The following is a 21234-nucleotide window of genomic DNA, read 5'->3' on the forward strand; positions in this document are numbered from 1 at the left end:
CCACCAAGTGGGGTCAACAATGCATCCCAAGTAGTTTAGCAGAGGAAGAAAAATTGAGCTCTAAGATTATGCGTGGACCTAAAAATTCACCTTAATGGCAAAATTATGGATGAGGATTATCCAATCCCAGACATGGAGATCCATATTTCAAAATCTCCATTGGGCCTTTTACTTTCAAAACTGATTTATCAGACGCATACTATAAAGTCAAAATGGACGAAAATGCGAGAAAATATGTACAATTAACACATTGCAAGGACTGTTCTGCATATGCAGGTTTCCTTCATCAATCTTCCAGAATTGCATTGAGTCAACCCTCAAAGGAGTCAAAGCAGTCAAGGGTGTAGTCATCTATCAAGATGATGTATTGGTTTTCTATGATTCCAAGACGAGGGGCAAAACTCCTGTTGAACTAATGTCAGGACGGAGAGTGAGACTTCCAGAAGTCACTGACCTTGATCTGTGTGAAGCAGTCCTCTTCAAACAAACGAACACATATTCAACAGTTCCAGCTAAATTCATTATACGCAAAGGAATGAATACTTCGTTCATCCAGCCAGAGAACTCAAACGAGACAGTGCTTGTTAGTGACAACCAAATTGCACGACTGGAACCCGATGACTTCAAGACTGAACCTACTGATCAGCAATCTACAGACTCACAATCTGAGCTGAGAACAGTAGGGACAATATAGATGTGGCAGCAACCAACTCCAACGAAGAAACTTCAGTAACTGAAGGAGAATATTTTTCAGGGGCCACGAAAACTTCAAGCAGAAATAAAAAACAACCAAAAAGATTTGGAGATGATATCCCTACAACCTTGCTTAAAAAAGGGGAGGATATGATATATCGCGAAGATCAGAACTTAGAATTTATTTTAAAAGTTCGATATAATCAAAATTTTCTCACATGATATTGCTGAAGTAAATTTTTTTAATGGCTACTAAATTGAACCGAATCGTTTCCTCAAATTTGTTAAAACAACAAGTTAATCAGTGTACAAAAACCACAAATTTGAGCGATTAACTCGACGCTCTCACCATCAGTGATGAACTTAAAGCAACTCGATGATCCTCCATGTAGATCTCAGTGTCAGGTTCTCAGGTGAGGAGAACAATGTGTTAAGTGCAAAAAACTGCACTAATACTTGCCATATACGTCAGGGGGAGAAACTTGTTCACACTTAAGTTGTAAAACAACCATTATAAATATATCTATATCTAAACCGTTCTTTAAATTTCCATGCTGATAGCAAATATAAAATACCTGTGATTTTTTGTACTTTAAGGCCATTTCGAACTCAATTATTAAAATAATAAAATACTTGACACGACATAGACATTGTTTAATTACAAATGCTGCTTAGATGTTGTGTAATCTTTTTCAAATCCATAACAGCAATGGCATTTTGTGATGCTGTTAATCTTGGAGATGTTAATTGAGAAAAGTTTTCGGGCTGCATCCGTTAATGCATGAACCAACTCTGCTACTGCGGCTTCCTTTTTGAGCCAATGCAAAATAATTAAAGCAACTTCGGAACATGTCAAGTAGGCCTGCATTTTTTGTGCCCTCAGATTCAGTTCTGATCAAGCTCGTGGCGTCTTTTGAACAATTAAAACCGCCGTAAATTTCTACCGATTTCCTGCTTCTATATCGTAGAGCAGTCTCTGTTTTTTGATCTTCTTAGCTTTTTAATCTCCCCTTTTGTATAATCTTCCGCTTTATCAAACCTCTAATCGAAAATGTTGCTCTGGCTTCAATTTTTGTTTTTCAGTTCAGTGAAATGATTTGCGACCTGATTTTCAACCAATTTGTGTTCAGGTTTTTCTCTACGGCTGAAATCTTTGACATGTAAATTAATTTAGGACCAATCGCTCACTTTCCATTTACTAGACTCTTTCAATTCATTATCTCTCTGCTACCTTTGATATTAGAGGTAAAATCTGAGTGAATTCTTTTTTGCTTGAAAAGTCTTTTTCTATATCTGACCGATTCTTCTAACTTTTAATTGAGTTCTCCTCTAATTTTTCCGCGTTTTTTAGTACTCAGTATTCAGCCTGTGTTGAAGAAAGAGCTATAATTATCAATTTTTTTTAAGAAATAACTGTTGAAACTGAAAAACCTTAGAATTTGTCAAAAATAAAAAATGGTCAAAACTGAAAATTGTTACAGGTTGGGACCGAACATTTTTACGCACACGACTTTTGGAAGGGAAGAACTGAGGAGCCCGATAGTCTTTTATGCTAAATTTTAATAGATCTTAAGATTTTGTGAGTTTTAAGTTAATTGAGCTTACTTGACGAGAAGTTATGAACATTACTAACACTGGTTGAAGCCTTAAAAACATCAGCGCGAGGTTGAACATAGATTATCACAAAGAATTATCTTAACTTCAATCAACAAAATTAAAGTTACAGTCCTTTAATACGTCCGAGCGACTAATTGTTTCGACAAGATTCTTAGTCGATCGAACCCTTTGAAGAACCGAGCTGACGTAAAATTCGAGAACCGGTCTGAGATATATCGGTTCCGATGAGATTCTTGAGCTGCCGCAACATTTGGCGCACTGGCCCGGAAAACAACATGAACAGCAACGAACCTTTGATTCAATTTGGTGAACCGGAACGAAATCTAAAGATGGCTGGAAAGAGCTCCAATAGACATTGGAAAACGACTGACTACAAGATGTCTGGCCAACGCAAGAAACTAGAAAACGGGTAGGCTGAATTGCACGAAACACGAAGCATTTGATGGACACATCGCTGATGTGAAGATTCACCTGGCTCAGAACAGAACTGTATCTACAGAAAGAGCATGTTAAAGTTTCCTAGAGACATTCGATGGTCTCGAGAAAAACAGACAGCAACAGAGGCAACTCCTGAAGACAAATGATTTGGAGAGTTTCGGTGCCGACACCGAACGAATTTTGGCCGGAAAGAAGAAAACACTCAATTGGCCGGTTGAACAAATATGAAAACTTAGGGACATTGAAGAATATCGCAGCTGCGTTTTTAACCCACAAAAAGACACCTTGTGACATTACACAATGATGGAAAAGTGTCTATCGTTTTATAGCGAAGCAACAAAATTGAAAAAGGAGTTTGGAGAAGAAATTTGGACGACTCCCAAAAGCAAGCATTGTGTAGCAAAATGGAACAGTTAGTAACGAAATTAGATTCAATTCACGCAACATTTATACGAATCGTTAAAGCAGATACTGATACAGATTGTTTAAAGGGTTTAAGCGCAAATAAAGATTATCATCTAGGCCTACTAAAACGATATGAGCAAACCGCAGAGAGTGAAAATCAAACATCGTCAGTGTCATCCACATCGCCGGGTGATAAAGACCTACACAAAACTATAATTGATACAGTATATGTAGCGATAGAAAACGACGAAAAGAAGTTCGAGGTCTCTTCTCGGCATTCTGTTACAAACGGAAGCACAAGAGAGCCTAGTATTGTCAGCTGGCGATCATTGAGAAGACAACAGATAGAAGAAATGGAGCTCAAACACCTATGAGCTAAGGAAGAAATATAGCAACGACTGCAGTTGCGACAGTTGGAGTTAGAGCAGGAGCGTGAAGAAATAGAGCTTTGTCGTCAGCACGAAGATTTTCGTTTACAACAGCAACAACTAGAACAACAAGAAGAACAAATGTTACGTCTAAAGTTGCAACAACAAGTAGACGAACTGCGTCTTTGACAGCATGAGTGGGCCCTCAAAAGTGAAAGAAAAAAAGCTGAAGAACAAGGGCGCAGGAAAATTGCACTGACAAAGGGAAGATCAAGAGCAACTGGTTCGCAGGCAGATGAATAAGAAAGTGTTGGATCAAGGCGCAAGCTAGAAAGAACTACAGGCTGGGTAAATTGTGTGGCCCAACAGTCTGGCTTTAGCCGGCCACTACCTGCGATTGTTGTGATCAACCCTCCTACGAATGTCACACAGGACCGAATTGACAAACGTTTCAGCAACTACCAAAAAACTACTCCGCTGTTCCAACCGTGAGAAGGACTTTCCTTAATGCAACTGACAGAACCAAGCATTTTTAGGAAACTAGGAATCCCTAAGTCAATTATAGTTACGAATCCAAACAAGAATCAGAGTCCCATAAACAACTCCCGAAACAAACCTGCCGAGAGCAGAAACAAGAGGACAGTGAATCAAACTACTCCCTAAGTCAATTACCAACCCATACAGAGCGATGGTGCCAGTAGATTGCCAAAACAAAAATTCACTAAGTTTTCAGGAGATCCACTGGAGTGGCCAGAGGGCTCAGGTCTTTTGGATGTTGTTGTTCATCAACAGCCAATCAGCGATACGGAAATGAAGCAAAACCTGAGGACCAGTCTCACGGTTCAAGCTGAAGCAGCAATATTGGGAATAGGATTCAGATAACAATCCTACTAAAGTGCTTGGGATATGCTCTGTGAGAAGTATTGTAGGTCAGGTTTCATAGCCAAAGCTCAATTCAAGAAAAAACATACACATCCCCCAGTTCGGCACGACGACTCTGCGAGCATCCTCAAAGTTGCAAATGTTGTTACAAATGTGGTGAACACTTTCACTCAACTGAGAAAACAGTGTTTTCAGTGTGTGGAAGGTCGTGGACTACTGAGAGGCAACCTAATGGTTTTCAAAGAATGGCTTGCCTCCAAAGTAGTAATTCATGAGAACTTGTAGACAAGTCAGTGTTGTCTAAACTTCAACTTTAATGCCGGAAAGCGTCCTTATCAGTAGCAAGGATATATGGCTCACAAGATGTCAAGACTGAAATAGTGCCGATAGCTGTCTCAGCGAATGTGAGGTCTCGACCATTGACAACAGTGCAATTCTATGTGCAGGAGAAAATGAAGTTGGTTGACCAGATTATAAAGCTGCAAGAGTTGAAAGACCGTTACCCACAATTGAGAAACTTGCCAAATCAGACATACAATGTAAACGAGGCTAAAGTAATTCTCGGACAAGATTGCTACGATATCCATCATGCTTTCGAATTCAAGAAATCAGAAGACAAAGCTCCACCATGGGCAGTGAAATCCAAAATTGGCGGGCATTAAGTGGTCCGCTACCAGCGAAGCAGGCAGCAAACCTTGCCACAACAGCAACATCAATTGCAGATGAAAAACTAGCAAACCAGATGAGTAAGTGGTGGTATACCAAGTCCTACGCCTCAAACTGTGATGTCACCGGACATTCGAAAGAGGAACAACGAGCAATTAAGAGTTCGGAGAAAACAACGCGATTCGACGGTGAAAGATGCGAAGTTGGACTTCTGTGGCAAGAGGACAATGTGAAGCTGCTATGTCCCTGGAAAAACGTCTACAGAAAAACAAAACGCTAAAAAGCGCTACCCAGAAACCATTGACACGGAGTTCAACGCCAGTTACGTTGGGAAATTTGAACAAACCGAATTGCACCAAACCAAAGACAAAGTGCAATGGTATTTGCCCCATCATCCTGTCCTTAACACCAATAAACCTGGAAAAAGTCAGAAGCGTAAGGAACGCAGCAGTAAACTATCAATGCGTAGCCCTTATCGACAAAATTCTATCTGCACCAGACCTCCTGCAGAGTCTGATCGGAATTATTTTTTGTTTCCGAGAACACCAAGTAGCTGTATCAGCCGACGTAGAAGCAATGTTTCGTCAAATTGTTGTCCCAGGCGATGACAGTCGATGTCTCCGATTTATCTGGCGAGAAGAGCCAGAATTAAAGATGGAAGTTTTTGAGTACAAACAACACCTTTTTGGGGCGAAAATCTTGCCTACTTGTTCAAATATTGCCTTCTGTCAAGTGGCGAAAGACAATGCAGTCAACGACGAAAGTTTTGTCAGAATTGTTCAGCGACACTTCTACATGAACAACTTCCGCCAATCAGAATTATTCAAGTCATCAGAATTCCAAAGTCAATCAGAATTCCTCGAGAAGCAATAGAAATCTAAGACAAAGTCAAAGACATCCTCATGAAAGGTGCATTTAAATTGACAAAATGGATAACAAGTGACAATGAAGTCAGTGACAGATCCCAGAGACAGACAGTTTAACGAAAGTTGCGAAAACTTTCGAATCAGAACCACAATCATCTTCAATCTTTGGACTAAACTGGAATGTGGACACAGATAGTCTCATTGTTTTTCGTGGGACTGAGCAAGAAGTTCCTGCAAAAATACCTCAGAGAATTGTCCTATCGTTTGTCTCAGCAGTGTTCGACCCACTTGGGATATGTTCACCCTTCACCATACGAATGCTGTTTCTGCTCAAAAGCATTTGGGCAGCAATGGGGCAAACATGGGATAAAACTTTGTCAGCAGACCACTCAAAACTGTTCATTGATAGGTGCTCTGAGTTTAGAGAAACAAGGATGTTGTCAAAAATTCGAGTTTATTTCGAATATGAGTTTTCAAACCTGAGACTTCACATTTTAACAGATGCATCAGAAGAAGCAATGTGTATCGAGGCATATCTGCCATTTGAATCGACGTTCAGACTGACCTAAGTGTTAGGGAAATGGTGTGGCCTTCATCAGACATTTGATAATACCGAAGTTAGAACTCCAGTCGTCAGTTTACGGAGTTCGTCTCAGAAAGCAGATACTCAGCAATCATGATGTCAGAATCAACAAAAACTATCACTCGACCGAATCATCAACGGTACTACAGTGTCTACAAGAAGTTCACCAAAAATTAACAAGTGTCTGTTGCGAACAGAGCAGAAGAATTTTTGGAAAACTCATCAAAAGATCAATAGAAATACGTCAAACAGGCCGGCATGGCTACAACAGAGCAAATATAAGTGGCCGAAGCCATGGTGCCAAGAGAACAAACTCGAACCCGAGCAAGTTACCAGAACTGTAGCCACTGAAACTAAACTAGACCAACTATTTGACTGGAGAGGATGCAGTGCCTTCTGATTTAAAAAAATCATTGCATACTGCATTAGGTTCAAGCCGAAGCAGAAGGGACCCCTTAAAACAGATGAAATTCATCAAGCAGAGTAAATACTGTTTCGATTTGTCCAAAACGAAAGCTTCCCGAATGTTTCAAGGTCGATAGCGAACAGCAAAGAAATCTCCAATACATTAATCATAGCCTAACTGTCTCCCTTCATAGAGGAAGATAGAACAATAAGAGTGAAAGGTTGACTGAAACATTCAAACCGTGATTACAATGCAAAACACCCAACATTATTAACAGCGAAACATCCAGTTGTACAACTTCTGTTGGAAAAGCACATCCAGAAAACCTACATGAAGGCACAGACTTTGAGAGAAACATTCTTCAACAAGAATTCTGGATTGTTGTATTGAGAAACGCTTTAAGAAGAATCAAGTCGAGATTTATCAAATGCAGACAAAAGAACGACAACCCAATCCACCCACAGATGGCAGACTTACCCCGAGAACGAATGGATGAACATATGTTCCCATTTACCCATACCGGTGTTGATTACTTCGGACCCATCGAAGTGAAGTTCCTACGACGTACCTTAAAAAATGGTGCTGCTTCTTCACTTGTCTAACAACGAGAACAGTGCACATCAAAGTCGCACAGTCATTGGACACCGAGTCACGTCTAGCTGCAGTGACAAGATTCATTGCAAGACTTGGCTACCCAAGTACCATCATCAGCGACAACGGATCAAATTAGTGCTGGAGCAGTCCACGAGTTGAAGGTATTTATGAACGAGTGGTATGAAGGATAAGATTGAAAGTGACTTAGCACAGAAAAAAATCGGTTTGGTGAAATCTGGGAAGGACTGGTTCAAAGTTACAAGAAAGTCATAATTGCAATCGTGGACATCCGAAGCCTCACCGACAAGGTTATAAGCTCCAAATTGTGTTTTGTAGAGCAAACACTTAACGCAAGACCCCTGAGAACAGTAAGTGACGACCCTGAATACCTGACAGCATTTACAGCAAATCATTTACTATTAGGACGAGAGAACGCGAGTGCACCATTCATGCCACGACCTGGAAAATCCTTCAAAACAGCTCAAGCATATGTTGACATGATCTAGAAAAGATGAACTAGTGAATACCTTCCACAATGGAACCAGAGATCAAAATGGTCAAAAGAACATGTGCGAAACCTGAAAGAAGGCGACCTTGTTTGGCTAGTAGATGAACCTGTGAAACGCTGTGAGTACAAGTTGGGACAATTCATGTTGACTTTCACTGGCAACGACGGTGTTTTGCGGTCAGTGAGAGTCAAAATGGCGCATGGAGAGCTGATTCAGTCAGTCGTGAAGTTAGCGCCAGTTTTCTACGATGGTGTTTTCAAGATCGAAACCAGGGCCGGCGATGCTGGCGCCACTTCAAATGAGCTACAAAAACCATCAGACAGCAAGAATTAACCTTCGAAACTGAAAAAAACACAGAGTTTGTCGGGACCAAAATTTTATGCACCCCCAATTTTTGGAAGGGATGACATGAAGAACCCGAGGTTATCGCACACCGTTAGATTAACCTCTAAGCTACTCATGGACTCAACGAATTTTTTTTGCATCAGACCCCCAACTGAGGCTATTAGCTCTTATATGGTGCAAAATTGGCATTTTTCGATAATTTGTCATTTATTGTATTTTTCTTAAGTTTTTATTTTAAAATGTTTAGCTGTTCATTAAAGGTCAAATATCGTACGTTTGAGGCATTTAAAGCTACGTAATAACCATCCGTGCTTATGTCAAAAAAGTAAATATTGCAGTAATTTGACATTTAATATGTAAACAATGACTTAAATCACTTACTTGATTAACCAATCGGAAACAAGTAGCAATGATTTTGTAAATGATAAATATTTGTGTATTTACTTTAACCGAATTGTTTGAATAGTGAAAATATATTGTATTCAGATCCATTTGAAACTTTTACCAAGAGCAGTTGGCTCTCAGATTAGAATAAATTTTGATTATTTACCAACTTTAGTCTTCTACGCTAAATTTTGATCGATCCTAAGACCTTGTGAGTTTTAAGTTAGTTGAGCGTACTTGACGAGAAGTTAGCAACCTTACTAACACTGAAGCCCTACAAACGTCAGCGCGAGAAAAAGTTACATTTATTTAATACATCCGAGCGACTAATTGTTTCGACGAGATTGTTAGTCGATCGAACCCTGTGAAGAACCACGCTGACGTAAAATTCGAGAACCCGTCTGAGATATATCGGTTCCGTTGAGATTCTTGAGCAGCCGCAACACCGGAGGGCTTAATTTTGTTGGTTGATCAGTTGGCTTAATTGACGTTCTGATGAGGAAATTCTTATCTTTTTCGGTTACAGATACGCTGTTCCCTCATCATAGTCGTATCCGAGGTCTCCATGATCTCTCTCCCATGTAGTTTAAACGTGTAAGCTGCCTCCAGGTTTGTTTTGGATTGTGTTTTTTTTCGTTATCTCGGCTTGTTAATTGTGGGCTTTGTCCTCTTAAGCTAATCTTTTTTTCTCCGAGGTCTTTTGTTGCGTCTGTCAACATTATCTCTAGTTTTTTCCGGGTATTTTTTTTTAATTATTGCACGCTGTCTATTTAACTTTACTTCGAAATCAGTTAACTCTTTCCAGGTTTTTTCCTTCTTGTACAGAATTGATTTCCCGCCTAACTTGAGATGACCATAAAAATACAATTTTATTATCTGTCACTTTAATCATTTCTAAATTGTGAATTTTATTTTACCTGATGCTTAATTGTTCCGACCCCACTTGTGGGGGGAGGAAATATATACTCAAATGGTTTTTTTTGTTCAGTCAATTTTGGCCGACCGATATATTCATCGCAGGGAAATGTGAGTGGTATCATTGAAAAGCTGGTCCAGCGTAGAATTCAAAATTAAAAAGATGTTTTTTTTATCGGGGGGTTTACCGAGGATTGAAAATTTGTGTGAACACGGGATATTTGTTCATTTTAATGTGATTTTTCTTCAAATTAAGATACTTTCTATAAAAAATAGTATTTCAAACTTAATTTCTTGCCAAAAAATGAAGCAACTTTGTGTTCCTAATAGACTAAAGGCGTTAAAAAAGAATAGTTCTGGTCTCATAGGGAGGTTCAATACCAAAAAATTTTCAAATTCTATTTGAAAGCTCTTTTTTTTTATAAAATTTTCTTCATTTTTTTTGCTTTTCTAAGTCACCTAGAGACAAGTAACTTTTCGTATCGAGGTTCCGTTAATGACAAACGTCTTTTACAGTCAAATGAAGCTCAGTGAACAAAAAAACCGTTTTCAAGGAATTGCTCATGTTTTTTTTTCGCTTCGACTCTGAATTTTCTAAATTTTAAGAAATTTCGAATTTCTTTTTGAGGTTTTACTAATTTTTTGGAGTCTTATGGCATGGAACCATTAACTAACAGTGCAATATGTTCCGTAATGAGATTTAAGTGAACATATCTAGTGCTTTGAAAAGGCAGCTAATAGCCGTTAAGACTTTAAAAATAATTTTTCGAAAATTTTTTTCGAACATTAACCAATCGTAAATTTATTATCGTGAACTGTAAGTCGGTCTCTACGATGACAGCACCCTCTTCCGTCCTAGTGTAATCAAACTTGATCTGGCTAGCAAATTTGTCTTCTAATTTTTAGTTATATGACTTCAATGACAAAAGCTTTCAAAAAGTTTAAAAATTTTTTCGGATATTTCAGTATTATTCGTTGCTTTTGAAATATTATCACACTATCCTAAATTTGACAGCTCCTATTGGCTTAATGAAAAATTTCAGTGGATCAAAGATAAAATTTCAGAGAAAACCTTACGGTTGAAATGGCTTCGGCCTTTTCTCGTACTTTTTTACTGAATTTTTGCTTTTTGCCAATTTGTTGTTGTTTCTTTTGCATAGTCATAAGACTCTTTGTGATGTCATATTAATCACCTATGCATGAAAAACATCCCAATGCTCCCATTGGGTCATATATGAGGGTATTTATTAACTTCCGTCTAAATCTATTGAATTTAATGGCTGTTAAGAATTTAAAGAAAATTTTTTGAAAATTTTCTTGAACGTTAACCAATCTTGAAGTTTTCGTAAACTATTAGTCAGTCTCAGTTTTGACAGAACCCATTTTTTCCTACTGCAACTAAAATTTATCTCGTTAGCGGTTTATCTTCTAACTTTTGGTTTAATGAATTCAGTGACAAAAGAATTCAAACTTTTTTAAAACAAAATTTGATATTTTCGTATTATTGGTTACTTTTCAACTCTTATCATATTATCCAAATTTTATGCACATTATCCAACTTTTATTCTAATTCCATTGGATTAAAGAAGACATTCAGTGGATCACAGATAAAATTTTCAGAGAACAGCTAATGGTTTAAATGGCTTCGAAATTTTCTTCTCGCACTTTTCTACTGAATTTTGGCTTTCGCCTGTTTTTGTTGTTGTTTTCATAGTCTTAAGATTTATTGTGATATCTTATTGATTATCTATGCATGAAAATTTTTTCCCGCCATCGTGTTATTTCTGAACGTAAATTCTGACCTCCGTTGAAAGCTTTTGAGTTTAAATTCTGTTAAGACTTTAAAAGTAGTTTTTCGAAAATTTTTTTGAACATTAACCAATCCTAAGAAATTTTCGCGAACTTTTAGTCAGCCTTAGTACTTACAGAATCCTTTATTATTTCTAGTCCAGCCAAAAAGAATCTGGTTAGCGGCTTCATTTTCTACCTATTAATTTTTAAACTTCAATGCCATTAGTTTTCATTATATATATATTTTTTTAATTTTCGGGTACTTTTTCTTATTTTTGGATCCTTATGAAATCTTATCAGATTATTCTATTGCTGATAGTTTCCATTGGGTTAGGGAAGACGTTCAACGGATCATAGATAAAGTTTTCAGAGAAGAACTTATGATTAAAAATTCTTCGACACTTTCTTCTTGCACTTTTCTACTGAATTTTTAGTTTTTGCCTAACTTTGTTGTTGTTTTCATCGCCAATAACTTGTTGTAAGGTCTTATTGATAACATTTGAATCACAAACAAACTTGTTGTCTCATTGAGGCATAATTTCTCGTATTTAGTGGATTCCGTTGAAAGCCTATGAATTAAATGGCGTTGATACTACGAGTTTTCTCAAAAATTTCGTGGCTCCAATGTATTTGTTCATAATTGAAATTTTAAATTTTTTTTGATGAAAAAAAGAATCTCATTTCTGTTAATATACTTTTTGAAGATAGAAAAGTTTTTAGTGAAAATTTCATTTTATAATGCCTTCGACACTTTTCTCGCTCAATTTTTTTCTTGAAATTGCTGTTTTTGCTTGATTTTGTTCTTTAGGTAGCCGTAAAATGCTGACATGTCTCTTAAGCTTGTAATTGAGCATTGAATTAATGATGTTACCCGAAGCAGTCAGTTCGTAGCCTTTAGTTTTAAAGTTTATGATATACATTTTCAAATAATTTTCAAATTTTTCTGTTTTTGTTGGTCTTTTCGTCAAATTTAACCTATTTTGATCAATCAGAGGTCACATCGAATTTCTTGTGTTTTAAAAAATAACATTTCAACTGATATTTTTTGTCACCGATGCTTTGTTTTTTTTTTTTTGGAAAATATGCGTTTTTATCAACGTTTTTTGAGTGCTCATTTTTGGCGTTTCTTTTCCTCTTCATTCAGAACAATCGCGTAGTAGCAGATCCCCATGGTTTTCAAATGTGGCCCAAATCAACTTACTTAATCTCTAAGTATGAATTCTTCAACTGAATTATTAGAAATGAGAATTCAATTAAAAATACATAATATTCAGATAATAGCTAATGATTTTAATGGTAGCAATAGTTTGTGTTTTCGCAAATCATTTGTAATTTTTTAAGTTTTTGTTTAGTCCTTTTCTATGGCTTAGCCTACCCAAAGACAGTTCCTTTTGGTTTTGTAATATTTTTTTATTAATTTGTCAAAGATTATTTAGTTAAAAGCTAATGATTTTTAACACTTTTGAAATTTCTTGGTTTAAAAAATGTAGACTAATTTTTGAATTTCGCCTCATTGATCGTTGCCTTTTTTTACTTGCCACATAGTCTCATTAAGAAAACTTTCCAACCACAGTTAGGGGAAAGTAAATTCGAGTAGTTAAGGTTTTATCCGACTGCATTTTGACGTTGTTACTATGTGCTTTTAAATTTAGATTTTCAGTTTTTGCTGTGAAATTTTTGTTTTTGCTAATTTTGTTCTTTGTGTTTTTTGTCTCGTAGTCTGTTTAATGTCAGATGTCATTGGCGCTGTACTGAGGCATGATATTATGTATTTCAATTAGTAGATAGGTTGTGTAACGATTGCTTTAAACTCAAACATCTATTTTTGTTATCTCTTCATTTTGTTGACAATTAAGTCAAAAATGTAGATGAGCTCGGGTCGGAACATCATGTGCGAACGCACATTAACGAGCCGCCTTGTTGTGTTTGCTGTCAAATTGGGCACAGAATGGAGTTTAAAGAAAGGAAGATGCTTTGTGGCTTGGGGTTCCCTTGTAATTCCATCTCAATTTTGATTTCATTTGAAGCTATGAAAAAGTTACGTGCATGTTCCAGTTGATATAGTTATCTTCAAGAATAAGCAATCGAATAAATAAAACGTTGCCAACATGCGACAACTGATATTGCTTAAGAAAAAAATTTTCCTAAGCAATTTTTTTAAGGGAGGAATAACTAATTTTTGGATTTTTCTTTCTTTTACTATTTGGATTGCCTGGTGCTGTTCTAGTTTGGTGTTGCGTTTGGATGCTTGTAATTCTCCCGATATAGTTGAGATCTCCTTACTAGACTTCAGTCTTTTCTTAAGTCAAGACCTAAAACTGAGTAGTCTTTTTATCTCTTAGGTCGAAAGAAATGTGGAAAATACCCTCTATGATGCCAAGCGCCTTATCGGAAGGAAATTCTCCGATCATAACGTCCAATCATTACTTTCTCATGTGAAGTGCAATATTGTACAAAACAATGGAGAACCGTGCTATGACGTCATTTGTTACGGAGAACAACAACTTCTCTCCCCCACTCAAGTTTCGGGAATGATTCTTTCCCGGTTGAAATCAGACACTGAGAAATACTTGGGTTATCCAATATCAGAAGCTGTTGTAACAGTTCCAGCATATTTCAACAATAAGCAGAGAGAAGAAACCGTTCTGGCTGCCCAAATCGCTGGCCTGAAAGTTCTCCGAATTATAAACGAACCAACGGCCGCAATTTTGGCTTACGGACATAACGAAAATTTCGAAGTGTCCGCAAAAAATATTCTGGTATATGACCTTGGAGGGGGGACCTTTGACGTCACCATTGTCGAATGCGATGAGGAAGTTATGGATGTTCGAGCGACTTCAGGAGATTCGTTTCTAGGAGGTCGGGACTTTGACCGGAACCTTGCCGATTTCTTGACCAAAGAAGTTGATAAACAGTGTGGAACTGGAGTTAAAGAAAACAAAAGAAGCTTCGTCCGCCTTCAAAATGCCTGCAATTTGGCAAAGCACCAACTGTCATCGGCCTCGTCCTCGAAGATAACGATTGATAGCCTAGTAAACGGCAATAATTTCAAAACCTCAGTTTCACGCGCGCGCTTTGAACAAGTGAACAAAACTCTGTTCGAGAAAACATTTGAGAGCATTGACAACGCTTTGAAAGACTCAGGTTTGAGAAAAGATCAAATTGACGCCGTACTTTTGGTTGGGGGCTCTACTCGGATAGTGAAAATTCGGAAAATGGTCAACAATTACTTTCCCGGGGTTCCGGTTTTAAATTGTGGAAATCCAGAAGAAACTGTCGCCCGAGGTGCGGCGGTCCAAGCTGGTTTGATCAAGGGCAAAGAAGGTCTGGGAGAAGTAGTCTTGCTAGATGTGTGCCCTCTTTCACTCGGAACTGAAACGCAAGATGACGTAATGTCAGTCATTATTAAGCGAAACAGTTCCATTCCGTGCGAGAAAACTGGAACGTATGTGACAACAGTCGACAACCAGAAGTCTATTCGGTTCACAGTCCACGAGGGTGAAAGAGGAATTGCATCAGAGAATAACTTGTTGGATACTTTCACCCTCAAAAACATCAAAGATGGTCTCAAAGGTAACTGGTACAAAAACAAAAACAAAGAGATTCCAATTTGTGTGTTCAAAATAAGATTAAAATAAGGCGACATCTAGCAAATATATGAAATTAAAATCAAACGCACCAAACACCCTGAAAAGTTGCCTTTGCATGCTATTCACAAGTTTCAGATTTCTTTTTTACATTTACAAAACTTTGTGATTAATAATTGCAGGCAGGCTAGCCTGTTTGATGCTCTCCAATGTTTCAAAAAGGAAAACTATCTGAAGGATAAGCAACTTTGATTTATTTATGAGAGCTCTGTGATGTCAGATAAAACTGTTTTCAATATCCATGGAACTTCAGCGTTCAATGCTATGCAAAGAATGTTCTGGAAAATTTAAAGAAAACAATTTTAAGCTTTTTACAGACGAGGAATTTTTAAATCACTTTAAATGCAGCCATAAAATTGTGTTCTAGTCTATGCAGATGGTACCAGCTCTCTTCAGTAACATGTTTTACCACAATTTTTGTTTTCAATTTTAGTTTGACGAAAAAATGTCCCGAACTTACCTTCTCTGGTACTTGAAGAGTGGTTGATTTCAAATCAATGAAAGCGGAGAGCTTGCCCATCAGTTTTTCCTATTGAGAATGCTAGATTCTAGTCAATAAAAAATCATACAGTCAAAACCTCATGTTTATTTTTGTATGGAACAAAATGTCATACTGTAGCCTATTGACAGCAGTTTTCACTGATGAAACCACTTGCTTTTTAATAATACAGAAAGTTTTTGAGACATAGACCTGGAAAATTAAACCTCAGTATTTACAGTGACTCATTTTGTTATTGCCCCTTTCCAAGACTTTTTTCCCCTTCAAGATGTGTGTTGAATATGACGTAACCTCAGCTTTTCTCTTTGTGTTCAGTCTTGATGATCAGTCTTTGTGCTCAGTCTTGGAAAATTTAACAATTAAATTCGTTTCCTGGATTTCGTTTCACAACAAACTTTCATTCAGTTAAACACATTCGTTTTTTTTCTGTAAAGTTTTATGACTTTTTTGTTTGCAAATGGTTAGAAATTAATAAACATGGCGCTTTCCATGAACCAGTCAAAAAATATGGCAACTTACAACGTTTAATTCAAGAAGTTGATGCAGGGCAATTAACTCCTGGGGGACCGAAAACATAAATCTATCTTTAAGGTGGTTTGGGGGACATATGTTGCAAATGAACGGCTGGTCTGTTTCTTAAACCTAAAGTAAACCAAGGATTCTTTTTCAAAATTCTCTGCTGGATTCTTGAAAAACAAATCCGGGCACAATGGCAAATGGTCACTTAAGAGAAATATGATTTGTCGTAAGAGGGTTGATTTCTTGATTGCCAGTTTTCTGGTTGGTCAATGGCCTGGATTTCACCAAATATTCCGCTTCTGTGACAATTGTTCCGAAGATATCGGGTGTAAGTTTTGCAGAGCCAAGATTGATTAGCCAACAATCATTGGAAAATGTCGGAACAATTTAAAACTGGATCGTATTATAAACTATTTATTGTTGCTGTTACGCAGTAAATGAACGAATTTCATCCAATCAGAATCGAGTATTTCTGAACTTTAAAATAAGATTTAAATACGTTCTAATATACCTAGAAAGTTCCGAAAAAATTGAGGTGGTTTTCGGCTTAATATTTTTAGGTTTTCTAGACAATTGCCGATTGAATACGAACTGATTTTACGTCAATAACATCAGACAAAAAACCAAAAAACCAGTAAAAGAGCATCGAAAAAACCTTGCCGCCTAAGTTTCACTTGTTGCTTTGTACGTCTTAATGCTTACACGATGTTGCTTATACGTTGCTCACAATTAATCCGTTTTGATTGAATAATTTGAAGCTTTCGGAAGAGTGTTTTTCACCTTCAACATTGGTACCGCGACCCGGGATTGAACCAGGGACCTTTAGATATCCTGAGAACTGTCACCGAGCATATGCAACTCTATATTATCAAAGGGTCCGCTAAAGTAACTTCGAGGTATTTTGATGTTTTCAAGCTTTGGTAAGTCAGCACTCCAAACCAAAACTCTTTGAACCATCTCCTGTGGGAGCTCGTCATCCCTTCAACATTGGTACCGCGCCCAGTTCATGAACACATTAATAACTAATTGTTCTGATAAACTTATTATGGGAGTCGATGACTATATTCGCATTTAATAGGAATCCATGATTATCTCCATGAGTGGTGCAAAAAGGTTGGAGAACGAATCCTCAAGGACAGAAAGTGACCCGACCGAAGCACCTGACCAGGAGATCTGTAACAAGACACTGTCTGAACAATTCCAAAGCAAATTTAAGCATTTAAGCTGGAGATGGAAAACGACGAAAGCCAAAAATTCAAAAAGTTTCAGAGGTCTAGAAGAGGACAAGACGCTGTTTTACCTGAAAACGAAAAGTTTGCATCAACATTGGCGAAGAACTACCTACTGAGAATGGCTCAGAGTTGAAAATAATGGTTACAAAGTAGCATCTCTGCATGCCCTGAGAATCAATCTGACAAAACCACAGCAAGAAGAATCGCAGATGCTCGAATTTATGATTTTGCATTGCATTCTCCGAAGGAAAACTGTAAGACAGAACCTCTATTTTTTTGAATAACATAATTCGATATATTTATATTGGAATTTAGACGGCAATAAACCCAACCCGTGAGTTATTTTTTGGACATCGCAGGGGGGGGGGGGCGAGAAAAAATTAGACAAATCTTTGTAGAAAACATTGGTACGGGGAGTCCGCAAACATAATTTTTGAGACAAGAAAACATGGATTTTGAAAATTTTGGGTCGAATTGTCAAAAACTTGTAAAAAATGATCAAGTCGGTTCGTATATCAAAAACAATTTCTGATATAGAGGAAATTGATAGAAAAAAATGCTAAATTGTTCAATTTTGAAAAATTTTGGTCAATTTAAGGCAATCCTGAAAATTTTAGAAAATCAATAACGAATATTGATAAACCGTGTTTTCGAGATTAAATCCGACCCGTTTACTGGATTACCGTTCCGTAATCAAGAATTTGCAAAAAATTGACCAAAACATTAAGAAAAATTGGACAAAAGCAAAAAAATTTGACAAAGTTGTCAAAAATTACTTTCTCAAACAACTAGAAGGTTCGTAAATTGAGTGAAACTCAATAAACACAAAAAGTTGTGAAATCTTTTTGAGGAACTCCGGCCTACACACAAAAAATTATCGAATCACTAAAATTTTTCCTCGTCGCTCGTTTATGTACCATTTCGTCAGTTAACTTTCCAATTATCCGTGTTCCATTGTTCAATAACGTTGCTCTCCCAAAACGTTGCTTTCCGTTTTCTCCGTATACTTTTCCGGATTTCGATGTATGTCATATTTATGAATTATGTTGTTGTTTGCGCTGTAGTATGTTGAGTATGCTAGTATGCTGGTTTGTTGTTTAGGTCTTATAGCTTTCTAGGGCGTGACTTAAGTTTATTCTCGAGTTACGGCTGAATTGTCCTTTGACTTTTCAACCTTACTAATTTACTAGCCTTCCTGTTGTAACATATTAATTTTGCTGTTGTATGTTTGTGTGTAACTGTATGATTGCTAGTTGGTTTGGTCTTTTTGCCTTCTAGGGTGTGACTTAACTTTATTCTCGAGTTACGGCTGGAGTGTTTCTCGACTTTTCCAACTGTCATAGTCTATAAATACACTATTGTAGTTTATTCAATTTTGCTAGAGTTTGTTTAATATCGCTGGTATGCTGATGGTTTGTTTTGGTTTGGGTTTTGCTAGGATGTGACTTAAGTTTATTCTGGAGTTATGGCTAGTAAATTTCTCGACCTTTACATCCTTTTAGTGTACTACTGCTTTGCTGTAAATTAGTTTGTCGTTAAATTTGTCGTTATAAACCCATTATGAATTATGTTAGATTGTCTTGCAGTAGCTTCTCTCCTTCTTCCTAGGGTGTGACTTAAGTTTGTTCTGGAGTTACGGCTAGGTTGTTTGCTTGAGTTTTTGCTGTGGTCTGCTAACATAGTTCTTTCCAACCTAATTTCCCGCCTGTTCTTTCCCACCGTCCCGTTTCGTTGCGCGTTTTTCACCAGCTTTCCCGCACGTCCCGTTTCCGTTCCGTCGCGCACTGTTCGCTCTACTGCTTGTCTGTTCCGTTCCCGTTGCGTCGCGCGTTGCTCGCCCGACTTCCCGTCCGTCACGTTTCCGTTTCGTCGCGCGTTCCTCGCTCGACTTCCCGTGTGTCCTTTGTCTCCCTCCGCATTGAGCGCATAGCGCTCCACTTCCGTTTTTGTTGGGCACTGTGTGCTCGACGACCTTTTCTGCTCTTAGGGCGGTTTGTCTTACAGACTGTCTACAGTGTGCTGTGTTTGGTGTCTTTTGCGTTGGGTTTGTTTTGCGTGGGTTTGGTTTGTTTGGAGTGTGCATATAATAGCTAACCGTGTGCAGTGGTAGGTTTGCTGGTCTTTGGAAATAATAGCATTGTGATGTCTAATAGTCTTGATCAAAAAGTCAAAAAGTTGTACGCTGCCAGGTCAAAGCGTGAAGCTGAATTGCATTCTATACATGAAGATATCCCTCATTGTATAAATAATCAAAGTAGGCGAGTGAAAGTTGAACTCCTAGTAACAAAGTGCAACGAAGCATTTATGACTGTTGTAGACAAAAATGAGGACCTGATTGCATTTGCTGGAAAAACGGAGGATCCAAGTGCACTTGTTCCTTCATTAGAGTCTTACTTAGAGGCAATGACAACTAAGAACGACAAGATACTCGCTTCAGCACAAAACTACATCAATTCTGCTGATGATAAAGTGAGTGAGTTCCAGGAACCAAGGGCTTCCATCCGTTCTAGACTTCCCTCACTGGTGACCTCGTCAAAAACATCTAGTCAGCGTAAACGTGATTACGTAATTGCTAAATTGAAGCCGGAAGAAATTGAAAAACAGAATGAGGCAGCCATTCGCCTTGCTAAACAGAAAAAGCAAATAGAATTGGATGAACTGGAGGAAAATAACAGGAAACATTTGGCAGAGGCAACTCTGCAAGAATTTGAATTGCTGGACGCCGTTTCTAAAGGTAGCCAATCTGAAACAACTGCAAGTGCTAGGAGCTCAATGAGAAGTGAAAAGGCTGTCCAAGACTGGATCAACACCTCACTTGCTTTAAGTTTTCACAATGAGGAGAAAACTAGCGAACCACAGGTTATGATTGACCCTCCAGAATGTCCTAGCCACAACAACGGCAAAACAGTGGAAGATCAGAACACTGAAATTTCAAGCCATTCCATTCCAAAAAATTGTCGAGGCAATTACATTTTAAGCAATGAGACCTTGCAGCAACTCGACCCCTATTATACTCCACCTGAAATTTTTTTGGCTGCTGCTAACACACAGGCGTTGTACCAGGCGCACCTAAGGGCGCAAATGAATCAAACAGGCCAGCAAGGCACGGCGCTCCCAAGCATAACTAACCAAGGAACCGCGGATAGTCAGCCGCCTTCTGTACACGCCCCAGGGACTTCTTCACCACCCATTCAACAGCCCATTCCACCACAGAGGTTCGCACCACAAGAAAATCAAAATAATGGATCCGAGTTTTTTCCACACGCACAATCCAGGGGACCTGAAACTCAGTTCGCTGAAGAATAATTTGGCCCAGCGAATATGCTCCCGACAACAAATTAATTGTGTCCCCCGAGCACCAAACGCCACTCTTCCTCCTTTCCCGACAACAAATCATCCAGCTCCCGTAATAAACGTTCCCTTGCACCCAAGCGCCCCACCAAATCCAAACACTCAACAGCACAACACCGAACCCGCTCATCCTAATGACTTTCCCATTCCGAACCCAGTTTTCGTACCTAACGTCACTGCTCCCATCCAACACGCCCCTTTGATTAATCAGCCTCTCGTAAACAACACATTTCAGAATAATATTAACCGAGTACACAAAGTTGTACGTACCGTTGCTCCTCCTGTCCGAAATATCCCTAATATCCCTCTTGGCCAAAACTTTGTGCCAAATATGAGTCATCGGCGGTTTCCACAGCACAGATCGTCAATAGTCAACCAAGATACAACCACCGTGAATAGTCTGCCTCCAAATGTACACGCACACATCGCACCATCAGTTACTAATTTTCCCCAACAAATAAATTCGATTTCACCCCTTTTGATTGATATGCAATCACCATCCGGCACACATCAGGAAAACCCGA

The 21234-nt window shown here is 38.2% G+C and overlaps 1 protein-coding gene across 3 annotated transcripts in view; it reads left to right on the plus strand.

The window, feature by feature from the left end:
• LOC142352301 (uncharacterized) overlaps positions 1-21234 on the plus strand; it is a 45620-nt gene that overhangs the window by 16379 nt on the left and 8007 nt on the right. For all 3 annotated transcript variants that reach the window (XM_075404831.1, XM_075404830.1, XM_075404832.1), the window contains one exon: positions 13805-15035. In XM_075404831.1, coding sequence (XP_075260946.1) covers positions 13805-15035 — 1231 coding nt within the window. The remainder of the gene's footprint in view (positions 1-13804; positions 15036-21234) is intronic.

This window comes from Convolutriloba macropyga, chromosome 13 (genome assembly GCF_964194025.1).
Source record: "Convolutriloba macropyga chromosome 13, txConMacr16.3, whole genome shotgun sequence".
Lineage (NCBI taxonomy): Eukaryota > Metazoa > Xenacoelomorpha > Acoela > Convolutidae > Convolutriloba > Convolutriloba macropyga.